General features: G+C 40.9%; 1 protein-coding gene across 1 annotated transcript in view; it reads left to right on the top strand.

Annotated features, from left to right (window-relative positions):
- Positions 1-26,359, top strand: part of RYR3 (ryanodine receptor 3) — a 271,072-nt gene that overhangs the window by 147,674 nt on the left and 97,039 nt on the right. Inside the window, exons 37-50 of the mRNA XM_079954045.1 lie at positions 1,494-1,596; positions 4,077-4,214; positions 8,791-9,064; positions 9,506-9,620; positions 13,459-13,588; positions 13,819-13,922; positions 15,074-15,209; positions 16,089-16,269; positions 17,680-17,788; positions 18,981-19,101; positions 22,568-22,737; positions 23,815-24,035; positions 25,672-25,762; positions 26,040-26,180. Coding sequence (XP_079810171.1) covers positions 1,494-1,596; positions 4,077-4,214; positions 8,791-9,064; positions 9,506-9,620; positions 13,459-13,588; positions 13,819-13,922; positions 15,074-15,209; positions 16,089-16,269; positions 17,680-17,788; positions 18,981-19,101; positions 22,568-22,737; positions 23,815-24,035; positions 25,672-25,762; positions 26,040-26,180 — 2,034 coding nt within the window. The remainder of the gene's footprint in view (positions 1-1,493; positions 1,597-4,076; positions 4,215-8,790; positions 9,065-9,505; positions 9,621-13,458; positions 13,589-13,818; positions 13,923-15,073; positions 15,210-16,088; positions 16,270-17,679; positions 17,789-18,980; positions 19,102-22,567; positions 22,738-23,814; positions 24,036-25,671; positions 25,763-26,039; positions 26,181-26,359) is intronic.

The following is a 26,359-nucleotide window of genomic DNA, read 5'->3' on the forward strand; positions in this document are numbered from 1 at the left end:
TTCTTCCTTCCTTTCTTCCATTTCTCCTTTCTAGTACAGTATGATGATGAAATGGAGTAAAGCTTTCAGAAACCTTAAAATACAGTGTCCAGTAAAAAGCAGCAGAACAGGGATCAAAGCAGTCTTTGGATATCTGCCCTTCTGTCTGCAGACCCTTTCAAAACTGCTTCATAGAGTTAGGTAAAGGCAAAGGGACCCCTGACCATTAGGTGCAGTCCTGACCGACTCAGGGGTTGCGGCGCTCATCTCGCTTTATTGGCCGAGGGAGCCGGCGTACAACTTCCAGGTCATGTGCCCAGCATGACTAAACTGCTTCTGGCAAACCAGAGCAGCACACAGAAACGCCGTTTACCTTCCCGTCGGAGCGGTACCTATTTGCTTACTTGCACTTTGACGTGCTTTCAAACTGCTAGGTTGGCAGGAGCAGGGACCGAGCAATGGGAGCTTACCCCGTTGCGGGGATTCGAACCACTTACCTTCTGATCGGTAAGTCCTAGACTCTGTGGTTTAACCCACAGTGAGGACCCCTCAAAACAGCATTAGTCATGGATGGCACCGTGATGGGTGGAAGGGGGAATTGCGAAAGATCAACTCAAGTCCTGTTACACTGCTAAGAGCTCTGCTATGTCCAGTTGCATACAACCCCCTGTCCCACCCTCCCCCCGAGAATAGCAATACCTGCATATCTTTAAAGTATTCAGTATTTGAGTTAGTTGCTTGTACTTGATCACTGCAGGCTGTAGCATTTTTGAAAAGAGGGTAATCCCCCCCCCCCACCATTTGATCAAGGATGAGCCTTTCAAAGAAATTCGAAGGGATGCAATGAGACTGTCAGAAATCTAGGAAGGCATTGGACTATATTTTTCAGGCACTCTTGTTGACTCTTAGAACTTATTCCCTCCAGAGTTATTGGAATAATATTAATGCTATTTATTATATATTATGTATCTAAATAAATAAATACAGTGGACGCTCGGGTTGCAAATGTGATCCGTGCAGGTTGCACGTTCGCAACCTGCAGTGCACGTCTGTGCATGCGCGGGTTGTGATTCGGTGCTTCTGTGCATGCACAAAGCGCGATTTAGCGCTTCTGCACATGTGCAACCGCCGAAACCTGAAAGTAACCCATTCCGGTACTTCCGGGTTTCGGCGGGTCCGTAACTCAAAAAAACACATCCTGAAGCCTCTGAAACCCAAGGTATGACTGTACTAGATATTAAAAGTATAGAATCAAGAAAAAATGAATGTAAGCAAGCTACAGACATAATCTAAATAAACAGGAACATAAGGAAAATAAAAGCGGTACAGGAAGACAATGGAGAAAGCAATACAATGGTTGAATTTATTAAAGTATGTATGTTTGCCAACAGACAGTGCCGATTTTCCTCTTTTGTATGCTCTTTGTGACATTGTATGAGTTGGCTTATTGTGGTCATAGTGTAATGATTATAACTGTTATTCAAAGATATTTCAGTTTATTGTTATAATTTCAGATTAATATGTTGCTAAACTTTCAACTGGGAGAGGATTGTCCTTGCCCAGAGGAGATTCAGGAAGAGTTATATGAGTTTCACGATGATCTCCTAATCCATTGTGGTAAGCGATTGCCTATTTTGGGTGGAGCATATTATTGCTGAGATTCCGCTTATTGTGAAATATTAATTCCTGCAGTTTTGTTTTGGTTTATTGACTTTTCCTGGCAAACATGATATTGATTAATTAAAACTGAAAACTGCAAAGATAAAAAAGACACCATAAAAGCTAATTAGACATAAATATTTACACTCAAAAACGTTTTTGGGGCAGCAGTAGATCTCAAAGAACTTGTATCTGAAAACATTCTCTCTCCTTTACTTCTTCCTTTTAAGTGAATGCCAGCTATTTACTCCCATGGGGAAAATAATCTAATGCAAAGTGCACAGACATACATTGTACCCAAAGTAAGAAGTTCACAAAATATATAGAGGCCCTCTTCTTCCCATTCACCTGCTCTTTATGTGTATTTTAAATAACATTAGCTGTGAGTTTGTGTCATATTGCTGAATAACTGAAATTGAGAAAGTGGCTTTTTAGGCCATCAAATGAAATGTGTCTTCCAATATAATATTCCTGCTACAAAAGTGTGTCTGTTTTTCTGCAAGCAGCAGGTTCATATTGCAATGGAGCAAGAGAAGAATGGGGGGAAGGGTACCCGCTCTCATTCTACTCCTCAGCCCCCAGGAGCATATTTTCAGAGGTCACGGGGGTATGGCAGAAGGAAGGGAAGGCAGAAAAACCCATTCTGTGAATGGAATGGGAAGTTAAAGTTCAGAGTTGTATAGCATTACACAATACACAAGTCTGTTTAAATTATTAAAGAAAACACGTACTGTATTTTTCACTCCATAAGGCGCACCTGACCATAAGGTGCACCTACTTTTGGGGGGGGGATTCCACCCCCCCAAATACCTGTTTTTGGGGCTGGGGTGGGGGATGCTCAGGCTTCCCCCACCCCCAGTACCCAAAACAGGTCGGGGGGAAGCGGTGAGGCTGCGTGCAGCTTCGCCGCTTCTCCCGGAGCTGGCAGGGGAAGCCCGGGTTATCCCCCGCCAAACCCCAGGGACCACACATTTGCTCCATGAGACGCACAGACATTTCCCCTTAGATTTTATTTTTTTTTTTAAATTAATTTTTATTCAAATTTCCAATAACCAATCCATTTATAATTAAACATCCAATTTAACTTATACATTCTTTTTGACTTCCATCAGCCTATCTGACAATTTTCATATTTATCACAACTTCTCACATTTCATACATTTATGTTGCACTTTGACAATCCCTATTTTATCTTCTCTTTTAAGCGACATTCCAGTTTATTTTTTCACAGAGCTTCTTGAAATCCAACAAGCGTTATTTCCTGATCACACACAGTTTTCATATACTCTGTAAATTTGTTCCAGTCCTCGGTGAATCTCTGATCGCGTTGGTTTCGAATTTTCCCAGTTAATTTGTCCATTTCTGCATACTCCATCAGTTTCATTCTCCATTCTTCCCTCGTTGGCATTTCTTCCTGTTTCCACCTTTGGGCCAGCAAAATTCTGGCTTCTGTTACTGCATATCTAAATAACTTCACCTCTTTCTTTTCAACATCATTCCCTACTATACCAAGTAAAAATGCTTCTGGTTTCTTTACAAAAGTATATCTCAACATTTTTTTCATCTCATTATAAATCAGATTTTAAGGGGGGGAGTGCGTCTTATGGAGCGAAAAATACTGCATTTTCAAGACACACAAATAGTTCAGAAATTCTTTTAAGTTAAGCATTGATGGTGGTCAATAGTATTAAACCATTCGTTCAGTGTAGAGCCTAGAAATATACAATGGTACCTCTGGTTACATATTTAATTCGTTCCGGAGGTCCGTTCTTAACCTGAAACTGTTCTTAACCTGAAGCACCACTTTAGCTAATGGGGCCTCCCGTTGCTGCTGCGCCGCTGGAACATGATTTCTGTTCTCATCCTGAAGCAAAGTTCTTAACCTGAGGTACTATTTCTGGGTTAGCGGAGTCTGTAACCTAAAGCGTATGTAACCCGAGGTACCACTGTATAAGCAGAGCATATTCAAAACATGCATATTCAGAACATATTTTAGCCAGTCATTATCTTCATTTCTCACCTATCAACCAGTCTTTTACTCACAGCTTGAGCACACCCCCCCCCCAAAATGGCAATAATACCTGCCTACATTTCAGATGTGTACAGTTGAAAAGCACTTTTAGCTTACATGAGGAGTGTGATATGTCTATCAAGGAGCTGATCCAGTTACCCACCATATCCTCCCCACTTTATACTGTGTGTGTTGCTCTACGTATGAGAGATTCCAGCTGTAGTAACTCCTTCCCTTCTCACTGGTCTACCATGAGTGGAGAGCTGCAGTCACAGAGGGACTGTACACATCTAATTGTGTGCATTGGTGGGCCTCTAAGATATCTTTTTTGATTATTATTTAAGCTTGGGTCATCAGTTTAATATCATGGGAATCCTGGTAAAACACAGACTCCACTTCATTTCAAAATGAGTTTATTACCCATTAGGTATTCCATTAGAGGGAGAAGAGGAAGAAGAGGAAGATCTGTCATGGACTGGCAAGCTACGTTCATTGGTATATAAAATAAAAGGACCGCCAAAAACAGAAAAGAGAGAACCTACAGAGGAAGAAGAAAAATATCCCAGTAAGAGCTTGAACTGTTATTCATACTAATTCATTTTATTTAATTTTTAGAGAAGAAAATAATACACCTGGAAGCAGGTGAACAGTGAGCTGTGAAGTATATATGAATGAATATGAGCCAAGAACTTCCAGATTCCAATCTTGCCTTAAATTTACAGAAGGATAGTATTGATTCATTAATATATGTACTCAAAGTAGTACCACTAATGATATATGGTATTTGGGGGGCGGGGTTGTTAGGATAAGGTTGGTTTAATTTCCTGGCTTGTTCCAAAGCTGCTAATTGTAGTTTCCTCATTCAGAGGAAGTAAATGGTTAATGAGAGAATTTCTGCTTTTATTATGACGCAAGCAAGGAGAGGAATGAAGAGGCTGTGAACATTTGGGGAAAGGCTCATACATATCTTGTCTTGATATGTTATCCTTTGCAGACATAATGAAATATCAATTAGTTTTTCATTTACAATACATTTTGGTTATATGTGGGTTATCTTTCAAAGCACCAATGCTATAAACTGTACTGAATACATCCACCGACTTTCCCCCCTGAGCCTTTTTGAATTCTTTCAGGCAGTCATCAATCACTTAGAGCTAATTAGTATGGCGTACAGTAATTCCTTCCAATGCTTAATGACCTGCATAATACTGAATGAAAATAAATATAGGTAGAAATGAATGGCAGTCTCTCCCTGGTTGTTCTGCAGGGATGTTTTTTATCTGAAACATGCAGCTGTTTTGGGGCAGCTTCACTGGAACTGTGATAATATTGGATCCAATCTATGATAAGTTCTCCAAGCAGGTTTAGATGACAAGATGATAAAAATGCTACACACTGTTGCTTTGTGAGGAATGTCATATCATTTAATATGGAACGCTAAGGCAATGTTTTGCTGAGAGAGGGTCTTGAACATATCTTTTTAGCATCGTAAGGCTACAACTGACCTTTTTTGGTCAGTAAGTTAGACATATAATGCAGATTGTGCAGTCCCGTCCCCCCCCCCCAAAAAAAAAACATTTTTTGAGGGGCTGGGCCCCCTTAATGTCAGGATGTCACGCAACATCATGTTAGGCCCCCTCAATCTTCTGGAGAAGCTGGTGCATCTGATGGAGGGGAATGGTGGGACTTATATTCCAGCCACATCTGGATAGCTACAGATTCACCACTTTCCTCTTCCTTAGACCACTTTTAAAATGTTGGCAAGATTCAGTGTCTGGTGTTTTTGCAATACTACTAATGCATAATTTACAGTTAAGTAAGCTGGGATTCAGAGATAGCTTTGTAAAGGATGCATGGAATTTGATGCTCCGGTGGTTTATCCAGTCAACCATTAAAAATGAAACACAAATATATTTACTTCGGAAGTGTCCATGTATTCAGGACCTCAGGAATTCTAGGTCACTGATGGCATGAAGCTAGCAATAGCTATTAAGCAGAGTTTGTAAAACATTTTTGGATATGCAGCCTCCTTTGGTTAGGGATAACATCACTCTGTATATGTACTTCACTAATCCTCTTCACAGAAGGTTATGATATACCATCTCTTAAAATTCTTTTTATTTTTTAAGCTTGGTGTGGTGTAAAAGCAATATAAAATGCCATACAAAAACATGCTGATTTGAAAGCATATTTGACAGGGACATGCATGGCATAACCATAAATAAAATATTTTTGCTCCTTTGAAATTTGTTCTCAAGAGAGGGAACATTATCCAGGACATTATGCCTCACAAAACTGATATTACTATTCATAATGATGAATGACATGAAAAAGCTGACCCCTTCATGATGGGTAGCTTATTTTGATCACATAGACTCTGATTTTAATTTAAGTGTTTGCTTTATTTGCATTAACCAAACAGATTTCAACAGTTTAGCAGGAAGTTTAGTAGTAGTTTGCCATTATGTCTGCATCTGTGGTTCCCAATGTGGGGCACACAGCCCATAGGGTGGCAATTTGTTTTTTAAGGGCAGCAATTTGAGAATGAGTTATTAACAGTTAATGGCCTTTTAGGCTTCCTCCACGTGAATAGGAGTTCACTTTTTGAATAATAAGAATTATATGTTGGGGGGGAGGCTTCAGGAGTTTAGGAGTGCTTAGGTGGGGCATGGCCAAAAAAAGTTTGGGAACCACTGGTCTACATTGACAAACAATATAGCTTACAATCAGCTGGCAAACCAGAATCAGAAGCCATGATTTGAAGTGTCTTATGTGTTATCAGAATTGACAAGCCATAGTTTTTGCTAGTACTGAACCAAAATTTAATGTGGGGGGTGAATTCTCTGGCAAATTTTGGAAACTGAGACAAAACTCATCTCCAGCACTGGGAGAGGGGCTGTGGCAGTGTGGTGTAGTGGTTAAGAGCAGTGGACTCGTAATCTGGTGACCTTGGGCTAGTCACACTTCTCTGAAGTCTCTCAGCCCCACTCACCTCACAGAGTGTTTGTTGTGGGGGAGGAGGGGAAAGGAGAATGTTAGCCGCTTTGAGACTCCTTTGGGTAGTGATAAAGCAGGATATCAAATCCAAACTCCTCCTCCTCCTCCTCCTCCTCCGCCGCCGCCGCCTCCTCTTCCTCCTCCTCTTCCTCCTCCTCCGCCGCCGCCGCTTCTTCTTCTTCTTCTTCTTCTTCTTCTTCTTCTTCTTCTTCTTCTTCTACCATTCTCCCTCCCCAAAACCCCCTGGAGAGACTTCCTGTTTTGCAGCAAACCCAGCAAGTCGCCCTCTTGGGTGATCCAGCGCTCAGGAGGGGTCCCAGATGGAGATTAAGGGGGGTAAGGGGCATACCTCTCCTAAATTTTCAAGCGTATTGAAAGGGCACGACCCATGGTCATCCGTTAATGCCTTTTTTTGGTCTGTGAGCAGGGGTGGAAATCCCTGTCTCCCAGACGAAAAGGCGAGGGCATTGGGTACAATGGCTCTGTCGAAGGACAGCTCCCAGCAAGCTACCATGGTGAGCTGCGGAATACCTTTGAATTCAGAAACAATTGACAAGCAAAGAGGCACCCCCTTGAAAAGATCCTGATTTATGCTGCAGGAGAAAACCATCTGCTTGGAAAGGTTTTGAAATAATGAAAGATGCTAATTTCTGCTTTGGTTGAGCGGTGGAAGGAGGGGAGGCAATATTTTAAGTTTTGGGGTGTGTGGGGATCTGCGTTATCTACCCATCCCTAAAGCAATGGAATGTAAAGTTTTCGGGAAGAGTGGACTTTACAGATACCTCTTTGCGATGGATTTCTTTTATAAGTAAGGACTTTGCCTGAAAGAAGATGGAGAGTAATAACCTTGAGGGATTTTGACCACCCCTTGGAACTTCGTATTATGAAATAGAAATAGTAAAGAAGAAAAGATTGGTAACAGCTGGATTGACTGTCTGTTAAGCATAAGAGAATAAACTGTGGAGTTGGATGTAATGAAACTGAGGATCGGCAGGTTGGGCTGCAGGAAGATGTATTGGTTTGCGGGGACGGGGTGTGTGGAGAGGAAATATGGATTTTGTTGAGATTACAACAGCCTGCCCACCCGCTCTCGAAGCTTGAAATTGAAAATAAGAACAGTGAAAGTGTCAGGATGGACCACGATGTATACCATCTTGGCAGCTTCTGAGGCTTTCAGACAGAGAAGAAGAGATAGGGATTATGTTTATTTATTTATTAATGATTTATTAAGGAGCTGGTTGTATGTAAAATTGAGGGTTAAATTTGGCAGAATGAGAAGGGTTGGTGATGCTGAGGGATTGGCAGTGTTGGGAGGTGGAATGTATATTATTTATTTATTTTTTAAAAAAAATTCTAGAGGTTTCATTTTCACCCTCTGCATGCAGCACCAGTGAGGCTGAGTTGTTTATTACTGGAGGCAGATGTCAGACAGCAATGCTTAAGCCCATGTTAGGGAGGGATGTGTGTTTGTTGCCTGGGATGAAGCAAGATCTGTTTTTCTCAGGCAAAGTGTTACCTAAGAGGTATCAGAAGGAAATGTTTTAAAATTGATGATTGACTATTGTAGATAAAAGAGGATTTACTCTACTCGACTATTTTGAGGACAGGTTATAGCAACGCATAAAAGCCATAGCAGAAATTGGTAATTGAACATGTGATGTGTAGGGAGAAGGGATGAACGTATTTTGAAATGATAGTTGGAAAAGTTATTTCATTGGAAGCAGCAAAGAGGGAGGAAATTAGAAGGGACATGGGGGTGGGGGGGAGTTAGCTTTTAAATGTGTTTTTGCATTTGTATTAATTTGGTGACAATTTGTTAAAAATTACGGAAAATCAATGGAAAAGTAATTGGCAGACAAAAGCCCCTGGAGAGATGCTGTGAGCTTTGGGGACAGGGAAATTGCCTCCACCCCCCCCCCCTGCAAGAAACCATCTCAGAACAATACTATGGAATCATGGTGAGAGCCGCTAGCTAGTAATGGCCAGACCCTTTCTCCCAGCAGTTAATAATAGTATTTTCTGAATAATTTTGGTAGTCATTGATAATTCAACTTTCAGGTTACTGAATTCAAAGAATCCTTTTAAATTATGTGGCTAATAGTTTGCGTTTTCTTTTCTCCTCACCACCCCCCCCCCCATTGCAGCAACTCTGAAGGAGTTAATATCTCAAACTATGGTTCGCTGGGCTCAGGAAGATCAGATCCAAGATCCAGAATTAGTTCGTATTATGTTTAACCTCCTTCGAAGGCAGTATGACAGCATTGGCGAGCTGCTTCAGGCTCTGAGGAAATCCTACACTATAAGTGCTACATCTGTGCAAGACACAATCAACTTATTAGCAGCGCTGGGTCAAATTCGTTCCCTTCTCAGCGTCAGAATGGGAAAAGAAGAAGAATTGCTTATGATTAATGGCCTTGGGTATGAAATAAACATTTTATTTGTATGTTTTAAATAAAAATTAAATATTGAAATTATGGCCCTGGTTATAGTAGTAGCTTAAGCCCACTATAAAACCTAATTTTGTACATATGCTACAATATTGGTTTGCTTCAATTATGAATGAATAAATGAACGTTATATGCACCCATTTTTATCACAATCGCTTTACTTTCCATATGATCATCTATGAACCTGCCTAAACTGAGTTGGTATATTGGTAGAGAAACATTCTATGTTATTCTTGATAATAACCTTGTAATGTGTGTCATAATCTTGAAATTAGAATATAGTCATATCTTTGTAATTGCTCTTTAATTCTGAACCTTAAAAATGCAGTGCTTTTTCTGTGTGCTTGATAAACACAGATCTTGCAGGAGAAAGAATGATTGTTTTTGTTGAATTTCTTCTTATCCCATTTAGAGATATAATGAACAACAAAGTATTTTATCAGCATCCTAACTTAATGAGAGTCCTGGGTATGCATGAGACTGTTATGGAAGTAATGGTAAATGTGCTTGGAGGAGACAAATCTCAGGTAATTTTATTTTTGCTGTAATTGTTATGAAGCATGCCTTCTGTAGCTGGAAGGAACTGCGGGTACTAGAAGACTAGTATATTTATCTTGTGCAGTACAAAGTATGACCTGTTAGCTCCATGGATGATGGGAGTTGCATAGGCAAGGTTTCTTGCACTAAAGATGGATCACACATACAAAAAAGAAGTTGGAAATTGAGAATTAAAATGCTTCAGCCAAGCTGGTTCTAAGCAGCATGCCAATACTATTTATTAGGAAATAGTCCTCTACTGGGAGTACTTGTGGAAAATGCCCCCCCCCCATATTTGGAATGCACACATAAGTTTGCATATAAGCCCAAATAATTGAAACCTGCATTCAGTTGCACACATAGGAGTTACAGTGTAATGTGTGTTCAACCTTTTTACTTACTGAGATTTTAACAGGAATATTGTGTTCTCCTGTAGTGTACAAAAGGTGAGAAAAAGATGTGCATGTACTTTAAGCATTACAGTGTTAATGGGAACACAGTGCAGGTGTTGACATATACCTGTTAAAACTGTAATGTGTTAAGAGGTCTCAAAAGTTGCAAAGTAAATGCTCAAAGGAGGAAAATGTGTGAAAATAGTTCCAGAAAATGTGTCAGTTGAGCATTTTAAAGTCCTATCTGTATGTGGGTAATAGTTAAGCATATGTGCTACTCTTTCCATGAGTTAATAGGATTTTAGAAAGGCTTAATTTTGGGAGGGATTCACCACCCAAAGGCGCACTCCTCCATTGTCTCCTGAGACAGAAGGGGACCAACAAATTATGATGGTTTTGTGAATATTTTTTTCGATTGGCTTGGGGATTTTACCTGTGTTTGTCTATAAGTTTTATTTGTACACCACTTTTTGATCAAGAGATTAAACATTTTCTAATTGAATAAACATTGGGCTTCTGAAGCGGTGCAGTGCAATGTTTTATTTCTCTGTATGCATACTCTTGAGCTTTGGAGGTTGGGATGCAGATCTCAGTACATTAAAACCTCTCTTAGTTGTAAATCAGTGCATATGAATGAGGAAAGGGTTGTATGTTGCTGAGCTTGGCCTGCCTTAAGTGTTGCTGTGATCTGCGTCTCATTTTGGTGATGTAAAGAAGGTCTAGCCAACACGGAGCTTTGTACTTTTGTATTTTCTGGTTCAAAAATAATTCCTTATGACTTTGCTGCAGGAAAATCATTTGTCTGAAAAGAGTAGTAACCTCATCATAGTCTTTCTAATATATCTTAAATCTGTGTTGTATGCAGTCCAATTGAGCTTCAAAGTATATGGCTTTTAAGATTATAGGTTGAGTGCCACAAGCACCTGAAATAGGTGCATGCCTATAAAATCATATGGTTTTAATATAAGATACATAATGAAAATGATCAAAAAATATTTTGTCTCATTTACTGAGAAAAGGGTGAGAGTTGACATGGCACAATTTTAATGCAGCCTTCCCCAACCTGGTACCCTTTCCATGTTTTGGACTGCATCTCCAATCAGTCCCAGTCAGTACTGGTTGAGGCTGATTGGAGTTGTGGTTCAAACATCTGGGGGACAGCAAGTTGGGAAAGGCTTTGTCAATATACATTACTGGGAGCACTTGGATGCTATGGTGTAAATATGGGATGGGATCAGGGCCATAGCTAGGGGGTGGCAAGGTGGGCCCCCACCAGGGGTGCCGGCAATGCCCCCCCCCGCAAAATCGTCTAAAAATATGTCCATCAATATAAATATTGATTATTGCCTCATAAGAAATGGTTTTAAATAGAGGGTGAATTGAATGGGTGGAGGAGAGGTGGAAAGAAGAGGTAATTTGTCCATGGCTAGGGGACGCAGTCTGGATGGTTCTGCCGGGGTGCAAGATCACCTAGCTATGCCTCTGGATAGGATATAATAAAACAGTTGGATTATGCCAGTAGGAGGTATTTCAACAGCATACCATTTATCAAGATTCAAGCTGCAGAATTCTAATGTTACTCTACTGCTGATATTTTAGGAGAGTGAACGATTATTGTGGCACTCTGCTGTTTGACACTTGAATGGCTGTAAGTTCTTACTCAGGCTGACAAATGTGTATGACAAATGTTTTATGATGACAGAAGACAATTGCTAATGGCTTTGAGTATTGACCCAGACATGCCCTCTATGGTGCAAATGGCTGAGAAAAAACATTCTAATGCTTTTACTATTGGACAGAGATTACTGGGCTTGTCTTCTCTTAGCATGATGATGTAGAAATATTTATGAGGGTCTCATCTGCATTGATGATGCATGTGAAAATGCCATTTTATTATAAGGGCCTTTCAGATTAGGGTTGTGCATGCTTTCTTTTCTGCATAGTAAGTATTGCAGGGGGGAGGATCACAGGGGACGGTTGCTTCTTTTTCTTGGATTGGGCAAACAATTTTTTTTTACCAAGGTAAGTAAAGGGATCTTTAATATCAGCCTGAGACTTACCGGTACCATGCTTCACTATTTCAGTTTTTGATGATGCAGTAAGGCACAGCACTAATTCTGATGCATCTATTTGCACTTTGCTTAGTTTCTTCATAATTTCCACACAGTGTATGTATATTACAGCAACTAACAACTCAGATGTATATATTTTTTAGTAAAACCTTTTGGCTTCCACCTTCTTCAACTGCTATGATATGCTGTAGCCAGTCCTAGAACACTGAGGATAGAATCTTAAGGTGTTTGGTTTGGAGTAGCTGAGGTATGTCAGTTATTATCCTCCAGACTGACACCATATGGTTTTAAGGTGTCAAGTCTTTAGACGCAGAACCCTTGTTTCAAATCTTCTAGGATCAGATAACTTTTCTATTGCAGTAATAAATAAATCAGAGAGATTGTGATTCTTTGAATTTAAGTGCTTTGCAACTGGTTGTTGAAGTGTTTTTTGTTTGATTGTTAAGACTGTAGATTCATGGTTCCTAAAATGACTCTGTAGGTTAGTTATAGTTACAGGTAGGTAGCCGTGTTGGTCTGCCGTAGTTGAAACAAAATAAAAAAAATCCTTCCAGTAGCACCTTAGAGACCAACTGAAACAGTGTATGTGAAGAAGTGTGCATGCACACGAAAGCTCATACCAACAACATATTTTTCGCTCTGCAAGTAAGGGGAAAAGTAAAGGGAAATGTGTGTGCGTCTTATGGAGCGAATGCAGGCTCCATGGCTTCAGCGAAAGCAACGCGAAGCCTCCGGAGCGCAGCGGGAGTGCTTTGCGTTGCTTTCGCTGAAGCCAGGAGAGCAAGAGGAGGCAGTGCGCACCAACCCCTCTTGCTCTCCTGGCTTCGCTTCGCTGGAGAGGCCCTGCGCAGCTTTCCCTCTCTGCACAGCGCCCCTTCAGCAAAGTGGAAGGAGAAATGGAAAGGGCTCTGCTTCTCCTGCCTTACTAAGTTTGTTCTGAAGAGGCAAGGCGCGGCCGCACAGGTGAGGCCGATTGGTAACTCATAGCACCTGGTGGCAAGAGCCAAAGGGAAATGCCATTATATCCCTTCCTGGCTCTTGCCACCAGGTGCTGTGAGTTACCAATTGGCCTCACCTGTGCGGCCGTGCCTTGCCTCTTGAGAACGAACTTAGGAAAGCCCCAGTCCTGCAGAGTCCTACTGTTCACAGGGCCTGGCTCCTACACACACTCCTGACACTATTGTCTCCATTCCAAAGTTCTTAAACAGGTTTTGCCAGCACTTCATCATCAAGGGGACTCTGCCATATGCACTGGAGATTCCCTTTTTTCTGCTGACTGCCGACTATTTATTTATTTATTCATTAGGAAATTGAGCAGAAATTAATGCTTCCTATTATTCGGCACTGTTCTTTTCCCTCCACAGATCGCTTTTCCAAAAATGGTAGCAAGTTGTTGTCGGTTCCTGTGCTATTTTTGTCGAATCAGTCGCCAGAACCAAAAGGCTATGTTTGAGCATCTAAGCTACTTACTTGAAAACAGCAGTGTTGGACTTGGTATGTTGTATAATTTTGATAGTCATTCACCTACAGTTGCCATATCACAAGTTTAACTTATGGCCTTTTAGCTTTTGATTGTGCTACGATCTTGGTTTGGCAGTTGTTTTTTATATGCGAATAGTTGACTTTCATCTAAACTGCATTTAACTACTGCCCTCTGCTGCATACGAATCATAACTGCAAACCAATTATTTTAATTACTGTGCATTATCATGTCTTTGCTACAGCTTCTCCTTCAATGAGGGGTTCCACTCCACTTGATGTAGCAGCTGCCTCAGTAATGGACAATAATGAGCTTGCACTGGCGCTGGAGGAGCCAGACCTTGAGAAAGTAATCACTCACTGTCTTAATTTCTTCTTCTTCTGGTCCCCTTGTTTTGTCGTCAGTCACGCCATGTATTACTTAACGAGGCTTAGTTTTCACTTGACATATATTTTTAACTTTTATTATATGACTACAGTCCTTTCACTCTTAAGTAGAATAGTAAGCAGAAGGTAAAAATAAAATAAAATAAATCTTGAGTTCTCTCATTTATGAATTGTTCTCAATATATTAAAGATATGAAAGATACTTTTTTTTAAAAAAGTATGGTGGTGCAGGGCCATGGAGCCACATTCCTGATACAGGTGGCATTGCTACATCTTACCAGAACACAGCAGGAGCAGGGCTACCTGGATACACCTGTGCAAGCACCGAGTCTTCTAGGGTATAGCTTCAGCCCCAAACTTGCTGCTGCCCCACCCCATTTTCATCCAGGTAGGATGCAGAGTCAGGAGGGCAACTTGGCTGTTCAGCTTCACCACACTGGCCACTAACGTGTGTAAAATAAATAAGCAACTGCCCTACCTAAAAGTGAGCTACTGGGAAGCCTTCGGAAAGTGTTGGGAGCAGCTTTCATGATCAGAGTGAGGCCAGGCTATGAGCAGGACTGATTGTTACCTCAAGCCCTGATTGTTACCTCAAGCATTTGGTCAGGGACACTAGTGTTTGCGAGTGTCCTTGACTGAATGCTTGAGACATCTATATTTCTGTCATTGTTGATCACCTCTTTGGGGGTGAATACATCTGGATTCAGTGCCACCCCACTGAAGGACTAGTGTTGCCAGAGCTAATCTTCTCTTGGGCAATATAAAAATACCACAAGTGTTTTTCAGACTTCTTGGTATCGTATCCTCTCCTGCCAATAATCAGTTTTGTGCCAGTTAGAAAAAAATCCATGTATGAAAAATAGTTTCTTTCTGCAAACAGATCCTTTCTTTTCTCAATTAAGAGTGGTAATCGCCAGTAAAATTACCGTATTTTTTGCACCATAACACTCAATTTTTTCCTCCTAGAAAGTAAGGGGAAATGTCTGGTAACTGTTCCACTCCTCCTACTCTTTCCAAAGATTTGCACATAGATTTTAAAAATTGAATCACCTTGTACTTTTAATTCATTGGAATAAACCTCCTGTAGATATTACCAGTGTTTGTGTTTGGCAGGTTGTAACGTACTTGGCAGGCTGTGGTCTTCAGAGCTGCCCCATGCTTTTAGCAACAGGATATCCTGACATTGGTTGGAATCCAATAGAGGGTGAACGATATCTGTCATTCTTAAGATTTGCTGTTTTTGTTAATGGTAAGTTTAGTTACTGGATTGACAAATATGTGAAAATGCATATTTAACTATGACTGAATCTCATGAGTTGCTATCTCAGGAAAACAAACCACAAGCTTCATTCACAAAATCATAAGCTATTTTAACTGTAGGTTTTGGTTTTGGTCATTTGCTTTTATTCAAATTTTATTTGTTTTTATGCAGATTTACAGGTTTGAACTATAATTCCATTTTTTTTTTCATTTTGGCTTTGTAAATTTTTGTCATGCCCTTCAATACTAACATTCCAAGGACAGCCAATGTTATTTAGGATAACAACAACACTGATCAAATGAGTAGCAGCAGATAAAATACACCAATATCCCCACAATATGTTTATTGAAGCATAAAATCCACTCCATCGTACTTTAAAATAACAAAGGCTTTACCTGATGCTGGAAAGACACCAGGTATGCCTCTATGGGAAGAATATTCCAGATAAGGGCCTCTGTGAGGAAGAAACTCCTTTCCCCAGCTGTTACCTGTGCTAAGCCAAACAGCAGAGGCACTAGGAAGAAGGCCTCTGGTGATGGCCTCTGATTGTGGTTCCATTATTTGAGGCTGAGGCTTTTCCTAAGATCAGTGCCTTAGTTACCACACAGAACGGCTCATTCAGATTTCCTCTCCAATCTTTCCTACTGAGTTCTATCTTGGAGAACCAAAATTTTGATACCAGAAGAAAATAACTAAACCAAATCTGAATCAAAGATCTGAAATCTGAATGGTTAATTCTCTACACAAAATTTGGATTTTGGGGTGTGCGTGCGTGCATGTTCTTTTAAAAATAATGTATAGCCTTCACACAGCATTACTGTTTGGTTTTATTATTCATGTCAGTAAAATTTGCTTTTTTGTTTTTAGGTGAAAGTGTAGAGGAAAATGCCAGTGTTGTTGTCAAGCTTCTAATTCGACGTCCCGAATGTTTTGGGCCAGCTCTGAGAGGAGAAGGAGGAAATGGTTTGTTGGCTGCTATGCAAGGAGCAATTAAGATATCTGAGAACCCAGCTCTTGATCTTCCCTCTCAGGGATATAAGAGGGAACTGTACGTGGATATACACAATACTTGACATTATTTTGGAATATGCCATTCAAAGTCTGCCTTGATGATGTGTCAGTTACAATAACATACCATACGGTAGAAAAGGACACTTAGCAATTGCTCTCACTTCTGTAACCATGTAGAAATACTTGGCATAATCAGATGGTAAAACAAAACAATGGATGTATTGCCTAGAAATCTTGCTTCGCTAGAAGTATGGACATATATCTTTATATAACTGCAATACATACTGTTAGAGGCACAATTTCTTTCCAGTACTGCTGACCTGACCCTTCCATGAAGTAATTTGGTACTGGATATTATTTCTTAATACTAATGAACATGCACCCATATAATGCTTTGAATTGCTTTGTTTGTTGAATTTGAGATTTCAGAAACAAAGTGTTAGGTATACTTAGGGTTATTATGTACAATGTTAATCCTCCTCACAGTAGACCCATTGGAAACAATAGACATGACTAATTTAGGGCCAGTAATTTCAGGGGGTGTACTCTGAACAGTCCCTGATCAACTAAGTAAAAGTTAGTCGAAATACAACCCTTACAGATACTTTATTTACATTTATTGTCTCAATATGCTCTTCATCACACTGCGTGCTTCTGAGCCAAAAATGGGAATATAAATAAACAATAACTCAAATCAGCAGGACTCCAGCTCACTTGCGCAGCCTCCTTTATCTACTGTTTGAGCTCAGTAATGCTCCCTGAAGACCAGGGAATCCTCATGCCAGAGTCATGTGAAATGAGCTACTTTGAGAAGGGGTGTTTTAGAGTGAAGGAAGAAGTGGAAGAGAGGGAGGTGCACAACCATTCCCCAGTTGTTGCTTCTCTGTTCCAAATTAGGAATTCTTCCTGTTAGGGAGCCATTTGCTTTTCTCCATGGGTTTTCAAACACATAGTTATGCTTGTGTTTGTGGAGAGGGGCTGGAGCAGATTAGGAAAGGGAGAGGAAAGAGGAAAGCGCACACCATTCTCCACCCTGAATAGCTTCCTCTCACAGCATTCAATCTTTCTCTGCTGGGATTCCAATACATGCATTTGCATGTAGCATTTAGTCCATCTGGATTCAGGGAGTATATATACCCACTCTAGTTGGCTGCTGTGCATTCCATCCTGGGTGCCAGCCAATAGACACGCTGCCCACAGGGGAATCGGGTGGAGTTCATTCTAGGGTTTGTTTTGGGGTGAAAGCTCGAAAGAAAGAAAAAAAAGAAGGCATTTCTTTTAGTACCATCTTGCTTTGGGTTCACACTAGGAGACAGAAAAACAAACCAGCCATTATTCCCTGCTTAGTTGAAGCTGGGTTTTTCTTTTAATTCTTGTTGTTATTGCTATTTTAGTTTCCAGATCACTTTGGATTTTATCCATGCCTGCTTGATTTCTTTTTTAACAGTCTTGAAGAAGATGAAGAGGAGGAGGAGGTTGTGCATATGGGCAATGCAATTATGTCTTTCTACTCAGCTCTTATAGATTTGCTTGGGCGTTGTGCACCAGAATTGCATGTAAGTGGGGGGGGGGTTCTTTGTGCAGAAGCAGCAAAAGGTCACACGGCACACTTCAAGCTCCAAATATTATCAAGCAACCTGAGTCACTTTCTTACATCATTATCATCAGTATAAATAATCTCTGTTTACTAAAATGACAATTTAAACTAAGATAAAACTATCCATTAAAATTTTCAAATGGAAGGCCAGAATAGTATACACTGGTGCCCCGCAAGACGAATGCCTTGCAAGACGGAAAACCCGCTAGACGAAAGGGTTTTCCGTTTTGGAGGCGCTTCGCAAAACGAATTTCCTATGGGCTTGCTTCGCAAGACGAAAATGTCTTGCGAGTTCCTGCGGGTTTTTTCCCCCTTCCCCCCCTTTTTCTAAGCCGCTAAGCCGCTTATCTGCTTATCCGCTAAGCCGATAAGCCGCTAAAAGCCGCTAATAGCGCTAATAGCGCTAATCCGCTAAGCCGTCAGTGGGCTTGCTTCGCAAGACGAAAAAACCGCTAGACGAAGAGAATCGCGGAACAGATTAATTTCGTCTTGCGAGGCACCACTGTATTTTTGCTGAGAGGGCTCCCTCCTGCACTGAAATAGGGCTTGCCGATTGAAAGGTCGGCGGTTGGAATCCCCGCGGCGGGGTGCGCTCCCGCTGCTCGGTCCCAGCGCCTGCCAACCTAGCAGTTCGAAAGCACCCCCGGGTGCAAGTAGATAAATAGGGACCGCTTACCAGCGGGAAGGTAAACGGCGTTTCCGTGTGCGGCTCTGGCTCGCCAGAGCAGCAATGTCACGCTGGCCACGTGACCCGGAAGTGTCTCCGGACAGCGCTGGCCCCTGGCCTCTTAAGTGAGATGGGCGCACAACCCCAGAGTCTGTCAAGACTGGCCCGTACGGGCAGGGGTACCTTTACCTTTACCTTTATGATACTCTTAAATAAAGTAAAGAGGAACTAGAGTATTATAAGAATATTTAGCCAATTTTATATAGTACTTTATTTATGCAATATTTATATTTATGTAGTACAAGTATTTATTAAAAAGGAAGACTATTTATCCCATAGAATGACCCTTTAAGTAGCAATATTTAAACAGTTTGTATATGTAGAAAAAGAGTCCATAGTTTTGCAGTTATTTACATTTTTAAAAGAGAGAGAGAAGTTAAAGAGAATATTGCCTCTGTTAATTGAATTTTGTGTAAAAATTCAGCTCATCCAAACTGGAAAAGGTGAAGCTATTAGAATACGTTCCATCCTGCGTTCCTTGGTGCCAACTGAAGATTTGGTTGGGATTATAAGCATACCTCTAAAATTGCCAGCAGTAAATAAAGGTAAGGCATTTTTAAAAGTGTTGGGTAAATACCACTCAGTCAATTTCTGTGTATGCCATCTTTCCACAGAATTTGTTTTCAGTGCAGCTTACAATGATTAAAAAATAGAATAAGCAATTCAGTATTAAAGACAGTAATGCATAGCAAACCCCCCCCCCAAAAAAAACGAACTATATCAGTATATCAGCTACTTCATTAACAATTCAGACATCTTCAAATATCTCAAGGGCTGTCATGTGGAAGAGGGAACAAACTTGTTTTCTCCTGGTCTCAAACCAATGGCTTCAAGTTACAAGAAAGAAGATTCTGAGTAAGCATCAACAAGAACTTTCTGACAGTAAGAGCTGTTGAGCAAGTGGTACAGACTCCTATAAGAGGTGGTGGACCGCCTTGGAGGTTTCTAAGCAGAAGTTGGATGCCCATCTATGATTGATGCTGTTCCTGAGATTCCTGCATTGCAGGGGGTTGGGCTAGATGACTGCTGGGGTCCCTTCCAACTCTACAATTATATAATTCTATGACCAACTGGATTTAGAAGAGCCAGAGGAACCAGAGACCAAATTGCAAACATGCGCTGGATTATGGAGAAAGCTAGAGAGTTCCAGAAAGACATTTACTTCTGCTTCATTGACTATGCAAAAGCCTTTGACTGTGTCGACCATGGCAAACTATGGCAAGTTCTTAAAGAAATGGGAGTGCCTGATCACCTCATCTATCTCCTGAGAAATCTCTATGTGGGACAAGAAGCTACAGTTAGAACTGGATATGGAACAACTGACTGGTTCAAAATTGGGAAAGGAGTACGACAAGGCTGCATTTTGTCTCCCTGCTTATTTAACTTATATGCAGAATTCATCATGCGAAAGGCTGGGCTGGATGAATCCCTAGCCGGAATTAAGATTGCCGGAAGAAATATCAACAACCTTAGATATGCAGATGACACAACCTTGATGGCAGAAAGTGAGGAGGAATTAAAGAACCTTTTATTGAGGGTGAAAGAGGAGAGTGCAAAATATGGTCTGAAGCTCAACATCAAAAAAACGAAGATCATGGCTACTGGTCCCATCACCTCCTGGCAAATAGAAGGGGAAGAAATGGAGGCAGTGAGAGATTTTACTTTCTTGGGCTCCATGATCACTGCAGATGGTGACAGCAGCCATGAAATTAAAAGACGCCTGCTTCTTGGGAGAAGGGCAATGACAGGCCTAGACAGCATCTTGAGAAGTAGAGACATCACCTTGCCAACAAAGGTCCGTATAGTTAAAGCTATGGTTTTCCCAGTAGTGATGTATGGAAGTGAGAGCTGGACCATAAAGAAGGCTGATCGCCGAAGAATTGATGCTTTTGAATTATGGTGCTGGAGGAGACTCTTGAGAGTCCCATGGACTGCAAGAAGATCAAACCTCTCCATTCTGAAGGAAATCAGTCCTGAGTGCTCACTGGAAGGACAGATTGTGAAGCTGAGGCTCCAGTACTTTGGCCACCTCATGAGAAGAGAAGACTCCCTGGAGAAGACCCTGATGTTGGGAAAGATGGAGGGCACAAGGAGAAGGGGGCGACAGAGGACGAGATGGTTGGATAGTGTTTTCGAGGTTACCAGCATGAGTCTGACCAAGCTGCGGGGGGCAGTGGAGGACAGGAGTGCCTGGCGTTCTCTGGTCCATGGGGTCACGAAGAGTCGGACACGACTAAACGACTAAACAACAACAACAACAACATGACCAACCAATCCTCTGCTATTATACAAGGGGCAGTACTCCATCTTCTATAATCAGCTGCAATAGAACCAGTCCCTACAGAGGAATGCTTCTTTGGCATCTATTCAATCTTCTTTGTGGCACCCAAAAAACATGGTGTTTCATGGAAAACCCATTCTGGACCTAAAATTTCTGAACCAATGGGTACGGTAACCTACAGGAAATTCAGAATGGAAAGTCTTCCATCTATCAAAGAAAATCTCCAAACCTACTCACATCAATAGATTTCTCTTCTCAAAGCTTACTTCTAGGTAACCTCAGCCAATCAACTAGTCCACTTGCGGCCCCTACTGGAAACCTCCAGAGGCCTAGTTTCTTTCTCTCTGGAATGTGTGGAAAAGATCCGCTGAGGTTCTGACTTTCAGAAAATCCAGTATAGTGGATTTCATGTTTATGGCAAGGGTTCTAGCTCTGGGCATCTGAGTAGTGCATAACACTCCGTTTGCAAAGCACCATGCCCATCATCTCCAATGGGCTCTATTGCCTACCAGAAAGATTGCATCGAGCAACACACCTGCACATCAAACTGCCCCACCACCTCTGCCAAGCCTTGAGATAATGGGCAGTGATCCAGCCTGTAGAGGGCTCTCCTTTTTGTGATCATCCGAGAACAATGATCACCTTAGATGCCAGCCTCACAGGGTGGGAAGCTCACTGTGGAGAGCTAAACATCCAGGGCCTATGGTCTCCCACCAAAGTGTCAATGAGCATCAATTGGCTCGAGCTCTTAACAGCTCCCTTGCCCTACAACACTTTGCTCCTCATCTCCAACTCAGCAACATCCTAATCTGCATGGATTCCACCATAGCAATACCCAACATCAGCAAACAAGGAGGTACCCAATTTTGGCAGCTTAAGGCAGAAGCATCCCTCTTCCTCAGCTGGGCAGAACACAGCGTCCAGTCAGTCACAGCCAAGCACATCTCCAGTCTCCTAAACATGCAAACAGACTGACTAAGCCTCAGGAAAATGGACCAAGTGGAACGGCAACTGTATCTGGCAGTTTTTCAACAGCTTCTGTCAAAGTTTGACCAATGCCAGGTGTACCTCTTTGCCTCAGGCAGGAATCATAACCTCCCAGATTCCAGTCACCATCAGTGGAGACATGGGATGCCCTCTTCTCACCATAGCCACCAGGTCTTCTCTATGCTTTCACTTCACTTCCCATCATTCCAACAGTCCATTGAAAGATCAGGGAAGAGCATGTGAGAGTCCTCCTTTTCACACCATTCTGGCCTCGCAGACCTTGGTTCCCTCAGATATGCCACCTGTCAGTCTCCCTTCTGTGGCACTTGCCTCACACAACAGAACTCTATCAGGGCCCAATTCTTCATCTGGATCCCAGGTGGCTCCAGCTGACTGTGTGGAGTTTGAACGGTGGCACCTAACCAAGCTGGACTTACCTGCAGATGTCATTGATACACTCCAGAGCAATCAGGGCTCAATACTTTCATGCAAGAGGCGGGGAGAACTTACCAACCATTTTCTCTTCCTCCCATGGTGTCTCACAGACTCCCACCCTGTTTCTTAAAATTTGAAGTGCTGCACCACTTCCAAAGTAATTCAGATTGCTGTGTCCTGTTGTATTTTAAAGGTTTTAGAATATGACCATGAAAACCAGCAGACCTGGGATACTTTGATTTGAGTATGTGAATAGTCATATAAAGCTAAAATTGTATGAACAATAACATAATTGGATTTCTTTTCAGATGGAACTGTTACAGAACCAGACATGTCTGCAAGTTTCTGCCCTGACCATAAGGCACCCATGGTACTTTTTCTAGATCGTGTCTATGGTATAAAGGACCAAAGCTTCCTTCTCCACCTCCTGGAAGTTGGATTTTTACCAGATTTAAGAGCAAGTGCCTCATTGGATACAGTGAGTATTTTGTTACTACCTTAATCTACAACTGTACTCATAGAGATGCATAATGTAAAATTTTGTTGTTCATTGACGTTATAAAATACAGCCAACAAACAAACAAAAATACTAAATCTTAAAGTTTTATGTTCTTAGCTCTCTTTTGATGATGCTACAATCAATGAATAACACAAGACTGGTGCCATAAATTCACAAATTCCTGTGTGTTCTTATAAAATATTTTCACCTTATGGGAATTGAGGGAGAATGCAACCAAGCATTCAACAAAACAAAACCTCTTCTTAGTTTTGTTTTCTGTAGGATAAAACATTTCTGCATATGGAATTGAAAAACAATCACAGCTTAATTGTTGTTACCTGAGCGAAACCCAGAAAATTTATTCTTCTATTAAATCTACAACAGGCCAGTGTAGACAAAATATTAAACGTGGTCAAGGAATCATAAACAAGGCTGATGACTACACGCTTCTTCATTGCTCAAGCAGAAATTCTGCCCAGTGTCATTAAGCATGGTTTCATCTTAGACCTACATCCAAATTAAGCATGGTTCATGCTAACAAGGATTTACAACCAGAGTCAGATCTTGGGTTAGGAGTGATACTGTGTAAATGGAAATATAAGACTTAATATATTCAGAGTTAGAGACTTGGCAGGTAAGGAAGATGTAATATATAAAAATATAGAATATATAAATACTAGAACTATCTCTGTTGATGTAGGGATCTGTAAAGTTTTAGGCCGCACAGAGAATTTTGTCAGGTAGAATAGAAAAGATGAATGAAGAGTGTAGTTTTAGTTCTAATGACACACTTATGCCCCATCAAGATGAATACAAACTTCTAGACATGTACTGTTGCCTTCCAGATGCTTGAAAACCCTCTTTTTTCAGTCTAGGCAGGTTGGAATGACTGGAGTTTTATCCAGCCCTTGGACTGCTGCTGTACATGGTTAGGTTCACCTTGGTGTGATTCTAAGTTGCACAAGCCACCAGTGAAGTCATATGCACAAAACTGAAACAGACTATATATACATTGACCAAGCAGTAATATGTATACATTATATGTCCTTTATGCAGGTTTCTTTGAGTACTACAGAGACAGCTCTTGCTCTAAATAGATATATTTGTACAGCTGTGTTTCCATTACTCACACGGTGTGCTTCTCTCTTTTCGGGGACTGAGCATTATGTCTCTCTGATTGATTCCACACTTCATACCATGTATCGACTATCCAAAGGACGCTCTCTTACCAAAGCACAGAGAGACACCATTGAAGAATGTTTACTTGCTATCTGCCAGTAAGTATGTATAAAGATTTTTTTCTGTTTCATATAAACACGCTGCCTTTAGAATATAATTTATTGTATATCTGTTGACTCTGGCTCCACACAGGTTTTAGTGCTATAACAGGTTTATTAACAGAGTTATATTCACCTCTCTGGCTGGTCTCTAAATTACATGCAGCAAAAATCTCAGGTGAAGAGAGCAAGCAATGAGGCTTGGTGTACACAAGGAAATAATACACGATTAATTCATTGTGCCTGACTACAACACAACATATCAAGTGTGTTACAGATAATCGATTCTGATCCTCAAATGAGAACTTCACATTATATCATGTACAAAAATTATATATTTATCTAGGTGCAGGAAGCGTTAGTTGGGAATTCATTTGCTACTGCAGCTGTGTAACAAAGTGTTCTGGGAAGTTTGTCAGAAGGGAGGCCTTTCTCAACAGAATCCTAGATAGGCAGGAGAATACAGCCTCCTTGGCAATTAGATGCCAGTTGTCTAGAAGGCAGTTAGCCCTCTCTAAAGGAGAGAAAGTCAGAAATAAATGGATGTAAACATGCAATTTCTTTACCTGCCTATCACCATAAGGTCCCATGTCAGGTTGCAGGTTAAATAAAGGGATGGGTTAAATTTATTTATTTATTTATTTATTTATTTAACAAAATTACATACCACTTGATTGTAAATAGAACCTCTGAGGAGGAGTTGTTGTTTTTTAAGTTGAATCCCTGGTGTGCCTCTTTATTGGCCTGACAGTTTTCTGCCAAAGGACAAGGTGGCACCTCTCCCTTTTCCACATGCAGAAGCTGCCTAGAGTGGAAGTTGAATCTTGGCCGCCCCGGCTGCCCAAGCATTTACCCCCTGAGGTGGTTGTGCTGCTCTGCCTAATGGTAAGAGCCAGTCCCATTACTAGAGATTCCTTCCCCATAGTTCTCCTCTACAACACCTTGCCCTTAACTCTGCTTACATGGGTGTTCCCAGGTCAATGTGATAAATGAATGAGTGGGGGCATCAAACCCACCAGGAAGAAATTAGGCACGTTTTCAATCTTGTTCCAGTATTAGAGGACCCTCCTAAGTCATAGCAGTGATATAATCTGTCATGCTTCCCATTTACCTTCTGGATCAGCCCAAAGACCCATCTAGTCTAGCATTCTGCTCTCTCAGTGACCAGTTAGATACATATGGGAAGTCTCTTTCTGAAACTTTTCTTGAGGGGGAAATCCCCCAGTAACTTAGAGTTTGTTACACACGCAAGATTGTTACACTGCTCACTACTACACTAGATTCAGTTAATTAGGATCATATTATAATTTGCTTCTTTCATATGGTCAAATACAGGCCAGTTTAGAGGTGGGTAATATAGAACTTTCCTTCTCTATTTTTCTTGTCATGAGACACGATTAGAACCAGAATTTTTCTGCTTATGTGATTGCTTCAATGGAATATTGCCCCACCTTTAAGAATGTTTCCATTGAACATAACTGAGTAGATCCTAATCACTCTGCTGTTTTCCTTTTAGGTAATCTGTTTTACAGAACACTTGCACTGTTTGTCTCGCATTCCAGTCATTTGTGTAATTGCCTTGCAGCTTCATCAACATGTACACATTACTAATTATGAGTTTCTTTTTTAATTCTAGTCATTTACGGCCTTCTATGCTACAGCAGCTATTACGACGGCTGGTTTTTGATGTACCCTTACTTAATGAATATTGTAAAATGTCACTTAAGGTAAATCCTTCTCTTTCTACTAAGGATATTACATCTTTCAGTAGTATGAGAGATTTCTTTCTTTTAATTTCAAAAACAGTTTGGAAGGCTGAGTGAGCGCACATCTTCAAGAATAAAGGCCTTCTTATTAGTCAAAGATAATTTAAAGCACAATTGCTTTAAAACAAAGATTTGCCATTACATTATAAAGAAAGCTGCTAAGAGTTTTCTATTAAAGAAGGAGTGAAAACAGTTGTGATAGTTTTCTTTAATGTATTATTTTTTCTGTCATTCACAGCTGCTAACAAATCACTATGAGCAATGTTGGAAATATTATTGCTTGCCTTCTGGATGGGGAAATTATGGAATTGCAGCTGAAGAAGAATTACATTTATCTGAAAAACTTTTCTGGGGAATATTTGATTCCCTCTCTCATAAGGTAAAGGTCCAGAGTAATATTTGCATGAGACACTACAATTCACACCTGTGCTTCTGTACACAGCACAAATCGCTTGCTTCCACTAAATGCTATAAAGATGCACCTAGTGAAAGGAAAATGCCCTACTTAATCACCAAGAGCTCTGTTCAGACTAACATACCAATTGATTCAATAGAAAA

Source organism: Podarcis cretensis (genome assembly GCF_951804945.1).
Source record: "Podarcis cretensis genome assembly, chromosome: 1".
In the NCBI taxonomy this organism is placed as follows: domain Eukaryota; kingdom Metazoa; phylum Chordata; class Lepidosauria; order Squamata; family Lacertidae; genus Podarcis; species Podarcis cretensis.